This window comes from Grampus griseus (genome assembly GCF_964374135.1).
Source record: "Grampus griseus genome assembly, chromosome: 5".
Classification (NCBI taxonomy): domain Eukaryota; kingdom Metazoa; phylum Chordata; class Mammalia; order Artiodactyla; family Delphinidae; genus Grampus; species Grampus griseus.
In genome coordinates, this window is record NC_138998.1 from 391,664 (window position 1) to 403,389 (window position 11,726).

The window sequence follows — 11,726 nt, forward strand, 5'->3', positions numbered from 1 at the left end:
GGTGTTTGCATTTGTCAAATATATGGAACTGTACACTTAACACGGGTGCATTTTTTAATATGCAAATTATACCTCTAGCAGCCAACCCAGTCAGAACATAATGAGAAGACCTCAGTCTTTGGAGTCAGGGAGACTTGGTTCAAGTTTGAGTTCTGTTACTTTCTACTTGGCAGGTCACTGGACTTCTTTCGCCCACGGCTTCCTCCTCGCAGATGGGGTGGTTGTCACTTTCTCCTCTGGGAGTCAGGGTTTGGAGTCATAGTATACAAATGCCTTGCACCATGCTCGCACACAGTTGATGCTACGTGATTATTAAGACCTTCCTTTTTGGCATGGCTATTTCTATGTTGGTCACACACCTCTGTCCACCAGAAGGTAATCTTGAGGACAGAATATGTGCTCCTTTTTTTTTTCCCATGTGTCTAGCATAGAGTAGAAGTAGTGTGTTTTGCTAAACACGCCGACTTTTAGGTAGCAAACACCTAGAGACATCCCAATTTACGCCTCTGCAGGTTGCCATGCTATGTACTGTCACTTAAGTTTGCTAAGGCTTAGTATTTTGAAGTCTGACAGGTATTTTACTCGGCTGATAACTCAGGTATGGCGCCCCAGTGTACAATAGAACTTAATAACATCTCTCATTGTGATCATTCTTTAGGTTCACAAGAGTTGTCTGTTTCTCTTTAAAGCAATGGAATGACTGTATCGTTTTCGGGACCAATAAGTCACTCTGTTTTTCATGGTTCAAAGTTAGGCTTTTATTTGGTTTCAAATTAAAAAAATAAATTTCATTATTAAATACTGAGATGGATAGAACTAAGGTTCAGGGAAGTAGCTGACTCAGGAATATACCACCAGGAGTACAACGGAGGGGTGGATTACCGAAACGCAAATGATTTATGCTGTCATGTTTGTTAAAAGTTCAACAGTGGCAGGATTCAAAAGAAACTGAGATACAAAGTTTCAAATGTTTACAATGGATGAGAGAAGTAAACCACTTATTCTACTGCAATCCCAAACGGATTTCTTTTTCCATGCCAGTCAGTGCGGACACTACACCACTGTACTAATATCGTCGGGTTCGTCGGCTTTCTTTTGCCTGCTCGGCAGGGATTTCAAGTATTCGAGGTGTCTTCGCGCATCTTCCTGATTTTGCCTCACGTAATACACCACATACGAGATCACCATGGTGAACCAGCCAAACATGGTGACCAGCATGGCATAATCAGTCGTTTTTTTAGGGAGGTTACAAAGGTCAGCATCATTGGCAGCGTTGAGGAACGGTCTCCCGGCGTGTTCGTCCAGCACGGAGGTCTTGCAGATCACATTGTGGGCTGTCTCGTGATTGGACACCATGCCCCTCAGAACTTGCTGGAGCGTACAGTCGCAGTGCCAGGGGTTGTTGGCAATCCTGGCCCTGGCCTTCAGGTTATTGAAAGCGTTTTTGTGCACGCTCTGAATCCGGTTGTCAGACAAGTCCAGAGTCTGCAGAGTTTCGGCGACTCCTTTGAAGGCATGCTCATCGATAAACTCAATGCCATTTTTGGACAGGTTGAGAACTCTTAGTTGATGGAGGTCCTTAAAAATCTCATTGGGGATGGATGTGATCTGATTGGAGTCCAGATACAGTAAGACTGTTTCAGGAGGAAGATCTCTAGGTATTTCCTTGAGATTTGCGTTGCTGCAGGTGACATTTAAACCCCCAGAGGAAGAACAAAGACAGCCCTTGGGACACATACTGGCGGAATGAAAACACAGTATCATAAGAACAAAACTTTGTAGGAGGAGACACATGGAGAGGGAACGAGTTAACCACAGGTCCACCAGATTCATGCTGGGATGTCAGCATAATCACAAGCCCATTCTTCATTTATTCCAACAAGCAGGTGTGGTAACGCTTCCAGCCCTGTCCACACTGTTGATTTCCTTCTTGCGTGGTTCAAAGGGCTGCAGCTAATACACGTATCCCTTCATTATTCCGGTCCATGTTTGGGTACCTAAAGGAAAGGAAAGCAGATGCAATTAGCTCTTTTGCAAAGGGAGGTACATTGCAATTAAAAATGCTCTCAGGCATCTGGCATTTTATGTGGGCAGGAGAGTTGGTTATGCAGGTAATTTCCATCAACACCACTGGGAGTTATCTGCGTAATGGGAGTCTCCTGCTCAAATCCCAGGTCCCGGGGGAGAGGACTGTCAATAAATGACATTTCCAAAGGATGTTGACTTGTTGTTCGTTGTGCAGAATTAGAGCAGACAGTCCAGATTTCTCTCATTTCTACTGGCCTTCACCACATCCTGAACCCTTTGTGAATTTTACAGCAATAAGATTTAATTACCCCTTTGCTTCTTCTTGCACTCAAGAGGCATCAAGGCAACCGAGCCCTTCTCTTGGGCAGCAGTGAGAAATTATACCGATATTTTAAAATTAATGACCATAGATAACAATATATTTCATGGCTTTTGAATGGATGCCCAATTTGGAATCTTTTCTGTAAAGAAATCTCTCACTTGAACTACGGAACGTATGAGTGCATTCCAACCTTCACAACAAAATGTTGCTAAGGACCTACAGCATGGAATCTCCAAAAGGGTTGCCTCCTTTGTGACCTCTTAAGTTACATTATACCCGGAAGGATGTCCTTAACTGAACTTCCAAAGGATTCTCTCTTTGTTTTCTAAACAATGTATCCCCTCTCTAATAGATCTTTAAATATGACACACACATCCAAGCCTTTTTTTTTTTAGTATAGAAAGAGAATTAAGAAATACGAGCCTCTTGTATGTAAGTCAAATCATTATGCTGTGCACCATAAACTTATACAGTGCTGTATGCAAATTATATGTCAATGAAACTGGAAAAAAATGATGTAATTAGCGGCCAAAGAAATGCAACTATAAAATGAGATATGAATGTTTTTCTTCTATCATATAATTTTTGAAAATACCATCCATATGCTTATAAGAATAGTATAATATAGCATCCTCATTAACACATCTTTTGAGAATATGTTTTGGAAAGAAATTTGGCAAAATCTATTGAGAACATTAAATTTTATATACATATACATCTCTCTCTATATATATATATATCTTTTGACATTGTAATTTTCTTTCAAGTAATCTGTTCTAGGGAAATGTTCTAAAATTAAACAAAAATTTAAATCCCCTCCAAAAAAGAAATACTAGGCTCTAAGACTTCCTCAATAGCTTATTTTTCTTTCTAGTCGTATATATACACATGTATCAGTGTTGGAAAAAGGCCAAAAGTAACTGCAAAACTTTAGTGATATGAGCAAAGTTATGAACTTACCCCAAAATGGAGATGAGAACATAAGTGAACATTCAAAACTACTCTCTCATGTAAAGAGGACAGGCATCCTCACAGGTTAGGCAAGTGGATCTTGGACAGATTATGTGACTTGTCCAAGGTCAAATAGCTTGCAGGTGGTAGAGAAAGGAATCAAGCCAAAGACTTTGCTCTGACTCATTAATCTCACAATTCTTTCCACAATTCTTTCTTTACCCCTCTTTCCCAATTCCATCTGCTCCATGAGGGCAAACAGAATCCAGGGATTGCTGTAACTTCCGATGCTGTTACGTTGCTGCTCTAACCCACATTGAGGACCCCATCGGATCCCAGGAAGGGGGTCCTCTGCCTTGTGGAGGGGATCCATGCCTGACTTCCAAGGACTGTCTCTCAGGATCTGAGAAACAAGGAGAGCATTCATTCCTCTTACAGCAGTGAGCAACAAATGACTCTCTGCAAACTTGTCTTTTCTAAAGATCCCAGATGGATAAATACAGAGGGAAATGACTCCAAATGTTACCAAACTCACAGAAAGGAAGATTAATGTGAGCTGAAAACATAATGAACTGGGTTGTTCATCATGGAAAAAAGTAAGATTAGCAACAGCAGAATGCAATGAATGTACTTTTGGAATCCTGAATCCCTCCAATGCCAGAGATGCTAGAGATGAACCCCTAGGCGTACTAAGCCCTGCGTCAACAGCTCATTTCATCTGCAGTGAAACTTTACCTCCCTTCCATGTTTTCCTTCCTTCAAAACTTCATCGCATATCACCTGGGGACTGTAGTAATTGTCTAGATCGGAGGAAAAAAGCATGAACAGGTGTGAAGGGGGGGACACTCAGAGAAGAAAGAGTGTGGCAGTAGGACAAGGCAAATGTGGCTGTGAGGGGGACATGAGAAGGACACAGGGGATGGGAGAAATGAGTGTGATTAGAGAAAACAAAGGGAGTCCCTGTCATCAAGCGACTTCCATCACCTGAGTAGGTGCGACCTGAGTATGTGCTGAAAGAAGGAACGCCTTCTCTGGAGGACTCTCCACATCTCTCCAGAGACTGATTCCAAGTCTACCTGGAGGGAAGTGTTCTCTAATTTAGACTCTAAGTTCTGGGAGGGCAGGGACTTGTTTCTACCTTGTGTAGAGACAATAGTGAACAATTAAGAAGGAAAAAGTACACTGGGTTTGTATTTCAACTCTAATCCTGATGAGCATTATGCTATCTAAACCTCACTCCCCTTCTCTTCATATAGAGATTATAAAAGCATCTAATAACAATGTTGACTTGAGCATTATATGAGATAATCCATGTAAAGCATTTAGCACAATGCCTGATAGATAGTAAGCGCACAAGACTCGTTAGCTAGAGTTTTTATTATTATTCCAGATACATTCCGAACTCCTAGCATTGTGCCTGGCCTGTATGAAGGGCTAAATAAATATCTATTGTATGAATGAACCAATGAAGTATTGAGCAATCTAGCTGTGGTTTTTCTTCCCTATGGTAATTATTTTTATTACCTCGAACATAAGCACTGGCTCATCAAATGTCTGTTGGTTTTACATGTCAAAACGGTGGCCTCTGGAAAAATCACAAATGCACGCTCTTATTTGGAGAATAGAACTTTTTCCCAGTACACGTCTCTAGACTTAATCTATTGTTTCTCCAGAATGATCAGTCCAATGGTCATGGTCACAGACAAGAAGTGGTGCAAAGTTTCTTGAGATGAAATGGTCCACCTGAACACCGAATGGTCCACCTTAACACCGGATGGAATGCCTATTGGGTGTACAAATACTGAATATTCCTTGCATTCAAAGAGGTTGGACTCAAACTATTTCATTTTCTCTCTATGATTCATAAAAAGAGAATAAAATTTTCTGGGTCTGGCCGGATCACTGGGTTGCCATGACAGCCTCTAGAGCCTCCACTGTCATCCAGTATAAAGTGACAAAAGTTGCAGGATGTACAGAGCTGAGCCCTTAGATGTCCAAATACATCAAATCAAGGTTATCTTCAGCAGGAAGGACAGAAGAGCTGCCTCTCTGCTCTATTGTGCTGAATTACTATTTTCCAAAGGGATTATCAGCTTGGCATTGCCTTAAAGCACTGGAAAGGTAAACAGTGATTCCTAGGAAAGGAAGCCATGGGGAGATGTGCCTCAGAGGAAAACACCGGGCATTCCGCAGAAATCAGTGATCATCCAGCAGAGGACAGAGCTAAAGAGAAGCCTGGAAACCTAAAGCTCCCTCCTGCTCTGTTCGTCATCAGGTCTACCCGCAAACCCAAAGTAGCAAGCAAGCCATACTGCTGGTGGAAAAACTGCCTCCTTGCTAACTTCAGAACGAGCGGGTGGAACACAGTGAAGGCTTGGGGTCACACTGGTGATGCAACAGTGGTGGCAGCAATTCCCGCTTGCCCTCCTGAAAAGGAAGAAGACCCACCAAGAGGAGAGCCCAAATTAAACAGCATCTTTTCTACCTCCTGACTCGCCCTTCAAATCTCTCAACTCATTATACTACCCTATCCTCATACCCTCATTCCTTTCAAATATGTCTGGGGCAACCAAGAAGCTACAGGATTTCTGGATGTGTTGTTCAGGTCTGAGCTGAGCCCCCAAAGAGGGCCATTTTACCCCTATATCCATGTCTTGCTCCCATTTCCCTGTCACACGAGTTTCAGAGCTACAGCAATTAATGCTGGGATTGGGTGTCAACCATCAAATGTTGTTTCCAGAAGAAAAAAAAAATTCACTTGGCAGCCTGCCTGAGAAGACCGTTCTTTCAGTGGCTGATTAAAAACTCTGTCTTGTTTCCTGTTTCTTTCTTCTCATCATTAGGGGATACCCAGGGACACTCAGGGCTTCATGAACTCTTCGGAGATAGCTATATGCCTTGATTCAGAGAGAGATACCAGACACACCAATTTCTTCCATGCAACTCTGCTACCAAACAGAAGGATTTGATTAAAAGGCCAAAAATGGAAAAACAGGAAGGTATTTCAATTTAGGACATAAAATTCAAACCAATAAAAAACCATAAAAGTAAGTACTTAAAATTAAAACTTCAGTATGGCAAATATACAAAGTGAAATGACCAATGATAAAATAAAAGGCTGATTTCTCTAATATACAAGAAGGTTTGGGCTTCCCTGGTGGCGCAGTGGTTGAGAGTCCGCCTGCCGATGCAGGGGACACGGGTTCGTGCCCCGGTCCAGAAAGATCCCACATGCCGTGGAGCGACTGGGCGCATGAGCCATGGCCGCTGAGCCTGTGCTCCACAACGGGAGAGGCCACAACAGTGAGAGGCCCGTGTAACGCAAAAAAAAAAAAAGAAGGTCTTCCCAGAGGAATAAGAAATGGATCCAATATAAAAATGGACAGAAAAACAATATATACAAATGGACAATAAATTATATGAAAAGATTCTTGATCTCACTGACAGTAAAATGAATTCAAGTTAAAGTACCTCTCATTTTGGTTAAAATTAGGAAGACTATCTAGTGTCAATGAAAGAGTGAAGAACAAAGCACTCTCAGACACTTGATGAGGGAATAAATGGGGCACTCTTTCCGTAGGAGCAATTTAGGAATATCTATTTCAAATTTAAGAACAAGTTAGATTGACTTGTACTGATGTAAAGATCTCCAAAGATGACCTCCAAAAACAGCTTGAAAAAGGGTTAATAGAAAAGAGATTATAGTATAATTGCATTTGTGTAAAATTTGTATAAAGAGGAGGTAAATATGAAACCACAGGTATATAATTTATACATTTATATATGCATAGATCACTTTTGAAAGGATGTATAAGAAACTATTAATAGTGGTTAACTCTGAATAGTAGAACTCAGGGGCTGGTAGGGGGAGAAGAGGAATTGTCTTTTTTGTTTTATACCCTTCTGTACGGTTTTAACTTCTTATGGTATAAAGGTGTTTTGTTTGCTTTTGATTTTGTTTTACAATAAAGATTTAACTGATTTAATACAAAAGGACCAGGGGTTAGCTGAAAAAAGCAATCCAAATGTAATGCCTCCGAAAGCAAGTTTTGAGCCCATGTGTTAAACAATGGTGGCCCAGAGGGACAGGCAAATGAGAAGATGATAAATTTTGAAAAGCTGAACATTTTCAACAAGAAAGACTGAATATACAAAGGGACAGTGGTGAGATCCTAAAAAGAGAACCCTAACCCACAACCTGCAGCAACCAGCCTGGAAAGTTAAACTATGACCTGTAGTTTGTACCAAAATCGCCAGGATTTGATCAATAATTCCAGCTTCCCTGATCTCTGTCCCTGCTTCCAACGTAGGACCAAACCAGGGAAAACCAAATCTGCTCCCATAACCAATCACATAGGACGCTCTGCTTCTATTTTGCCCACCTCTAGCTTGCCCACGCCAAGAGCCTCCCATCAGGGCATATTTGAAGGTTTTCTTTTTTTCCACTATAAACCTTTTACACACCCCTGCCTTCATTTGAATCTCTGCCAAATGCAGAAGATGGTGGTTGACACCCTTGCTACAGAAAGCGCTGAATAAATAGCCTTTGCTTGTTTTCAGTTGGTCAGTTTTCATTAGTTTCCAAAAGACTAACATTTGAGTACATGATATTTTCAATGCCACATTTCCAAAATTAGCTTTCCAACCTATTAGAGAGATTATATACCAATTTCTTTATTCTCTATCAACTAAGCATGGGTTGCATATGCCATCAATCTGCTTAACTCCTAACCAGAAATTAGGGGAAGTGAGTTGGGACCTGAATCATTCAGGTGAATGAACTGCAGAGGTAGTTTTCGCCACTGCTCTTGGAGGCCGCGTTTGTATGTACAACGCCTTATTCCACATCTTTAGCACAGAGCCCTGCCTTGAACTTTAGTTCTACATTTCCATCCACAGACACCTACTGTAACAGGGAAGAACAAAATCTGGTCCCATGGTGGATCTGTTTCTTTTACTTTGACCTTTGCTTTCCACTGCTTTTGTTCTGTCTATAGCTATAGGCATACATAATGGCCTGCCTCAGGGAGCCCTGCCCCTCTGCCTGAATGTTACACCGAAGTGCCTTTGTTCAGCTCACAGGGAAACCCCCGGACCCCACCCACCTGTGGATGGCTGCAGAAAAGAAGAAATTAACACATCCCCTCCCTGAGGCTGGCCAAAACCAGGAGATATTTTGCAAGATTCGTGGCCTTTTTACTTTACTTCCTCACCTCCTCCCACACTCTGTTCTATAAAAGAAAGTGGCATCCAGACCCCGATAAGATGGTACTCTGGGACGCTACTCCGCCATCTTCTCAGATGCCCGGCTTTCCGAATACAGTCGTTATTCCTTGCCTCAACACTTCGTCTCCTGATTTATTGGCCTGTTGCGCGGCGAGCAGAGGGAGCTTGGACTCCGTAACATCTATCAGCAAAAGATTCCACTGGGCTTCAAACTGGGCATCCCTAAAAGCAAAATCATTTTCACCCTTCCACCCCACCCAACGACCTCTCTTCTACCACAAACCATATCCCATATATAGAAAAGCACTAAAATCCTTAACTTGAGATGTCTGGTTTTTGTTTGTTTGTTTGTGACGACAGTAATCTTTTGATTGACTACCTGGGGTTTTTTTGTTTGTTTTTTGTTCTTTTTCAGCAAAAACTCCTATGTGTCTGGGCTCCTCCCTTACCTCTTCTGAGCAGTCCCTCAGAGCTACCCGAGAGGCTGTCTCTCCTGGGCTATAGTCCTCAGTAAGGTCCCCGAATAAAACTTAACTGGAAACTTTTAGGTTGTGGGGGTTTTTTTCCAGTTGACACTAGCAAATAAACAGCACCTTTTGTTTGAACCCAGCATCTATCCCTCTCTGGGTACTAACAAAGATTAAAGATAAGATTATATCTTGGCTAACATCTGTATTTATTATTCAACATGCTGCAAGTTTATAGGAAGGCTGAGTGGGAACCCATCTGTCTCAGTTTCCTTCTGCTTCTCTGTTATTATTTCTCCGTAAGTGCCTAAGGCATTTACAACCATGAGAGCTTTGCAAACTCTTAACACATAATCTACATAAATGTAGGGTCCCAAAGATGCTCCAGGGTCCAGAGGCAACTTGAAAGCTGCTTTTAGATAGCACTAACTTATGCTGTATTCAGTTGTACTTCTGAGCGGGGTGAATGATTGTCACCATTTTTAAAAAACTTATCCTACTTAACCCTAGCCAATGACTTGGTGGCAAAAGTATAGGATTCAGGTCCAAACCCAAGGTCCAGAAACTGGATTCAAAGTCCAGGTTCCTTGAATTCTAGGAATTTACGGACTCACTTACACACCCATGCCTTAGTTGCCTTAGGACTATGACCAATAATATCCACCTCTCTGGTCTTATAATTATAAGGATAAAATAAAATAAATATATGTGAAATGTGCTTCAGAAACTGTCAATGACTGTTCAAAGATTATGCTCTGAGTTTCAGGATTTAGTTGGTTTTCTCAAATATCAATCATCATTTTTTCCAGAGCCTTACATTTATTTTTCTTAAGCATAATCAACTATGAAATAGTTCTCACATCACTTATACAGTTGTCAATGAAGAAATGTTGCTGCCGTATCAGTAAACAAAGGATGCTGCAGACATCACATTACAGCCGCCAGGTGAGCCCTGAGGGAACTCAGGATAGAAACTGGACGCCTCCCATCAGGCCACCAGCTGCTGCAGCCACCCTCTACCCCCCACCCCCACACACACACTGTGCACCCTGACAAGGATGTGGACACACAGGATACTGGTCCCAGAAAGCTGAGGTGCATATCAAAGGAATGATTTGAACAAGCCCAGAGTCTTGCATCTTCCCATACACAGAAAAGCACTAAATTCCTAACTTGAGATGTCTGGTCTTCTTTAATGAACAGTAATCTTTTGGTGTTCCAACTACCTGGTGTTTGTTGCAAAAACTCCTATATATCCTGGCTGCCCCCTGATCGCTTCACAGCAGTCACTCAGAACGATCTGAAAGGCTGTTTCCCAGGCTTAAGACCTTGGTGTTGTCCGCAAATAAAACATAAAGCTCAACTTTTAGGTTGTGCTTTTTTTTTTTTCAGTAGATACAGTATGCCAAAATATATTTAACCTGAATCTAATCAAGAGGAAACGACCTGACCAATCCAGAACTTGAGACATTTTACAGGGTGACTGATCAGGATTCTTCAAAGAGTCACTGAAGGGAAAAAACAAAACAAACAACAAACAAAACCAAAATCAAATAAGAACAGGCTGAAGAACTGTTCTAGATTAAAGAAAAAAGAGACGTGACAACTAAAAATGTTACCCAGTTAGTTGCCTGAACCCACACTGGGGTCCTAGCCTGGGCTGAGACCCTTTGTCTCGGCCAGGGAGGTTCTTTTTCTGATCAGATTCGCACAGCCAATAACAAAACCAATGCTGAGGCTGGAACAACACAAACTTTATTCAATGGCCAAGAATGGAGAAGCAGGAACTTCGTTCGCAAGTCAACTTCTCCTGTATATTTATTTGGAGACAGCAAATATATAGGAGATTCACAGTAAAGGGAGGGGTTTGGAAAGAGTGGGAAGAATATTTGTGAGTTTTCTGAGAACAGGAGTATGGTTAGGACCTGAGGCAACACTCCTTTTCAGTCCTTATATGGGCTTTTCTGGCTGTTGTCATGGCAACTGTCAACTGTCCTGTTGCCGGTGGGAGTGTCATTTAGCTAATATAACGAGCGTATAATGAGGATCAAAACCCACTGGAAGTCAAATTCTCTGCCATCTTGGGTCCAGTAGGTTCCATCCAGTTCTTGTTTTTTCCTCTTTGCAGCTTCCTCCTTAAACTTAAGTAAGAGTAATTGGTTTCCATTCGAGGGAGGGGCAGGGATATGATTCTGGGGCAACAGCCTTGGTAACAAAGGTGTTGTGAGAGATTGACCCCTGGATTTTAAAAAAAATGCTAGAAAAGGGCATTTTGGGAACGATTAGGGGAAATTTTGCATAAAAACAATGTTAGCTATTATTGTATCAAATTTAAATTTATTTGGTTTTATCATGATATAAGTAGAAAGAAGAGAGTCCTTGTTCTTTGAAGGTACAAGATTTGGGGGTCAAGAGTCACGACGACTGCAACTTTCACATTGTCCAGCAAAAACAAAACTATATTTATATGTAGAAAGAAAAAGACAAAAGTGGCAAAAGATTAACAATTGGTAAATGGAAAGTGATAGGATGAACGTGTTCATTGTACCAATTTTTCAACTTATCTGAAAGTTTTGAATTTTTTCAAATGAAAATTTGGAGGGGAGATTCTATGTTTTAAAAATAAACAACAGGGGCTTCCCTGGTGGCACAGTGGTTGAGAGTCCGCCTGCCGATGCGGGGGACACGGGTTCGAGCCCCAGTCCGGGAAGATCCCACATGCCGCAGAGCGG

At 41.6% G+C, this 11,726-nt stretch overlaps 1 protein-coding gene across 1 annotated transcript; it reads right to left on the reverse strand.

Moving 5' to 3' along the window:
* Nucleotides 1-1,053: 1,053 nt before the first annotated feature.
* On the reverse strand, nucleotides 1,054-1,833 carry LRRC3B (leucine rich repeat containing 3B; the record flags this gene model as incomplete). Its single annotated transcript, XM_082654389.1, has 1 exon — nucleotides 1,054-1,833. The coding sequence occupies one exon, from the start codon at nucleotides 1,831-1,833 to the stop codon at nucleotides 1,054-1,056; it is 780 nt and encodes a 259-aa protein (XP_082510515.1).
* Nucleotides 1,834-11,726: the final 9,893 nt, after the last annotated feature.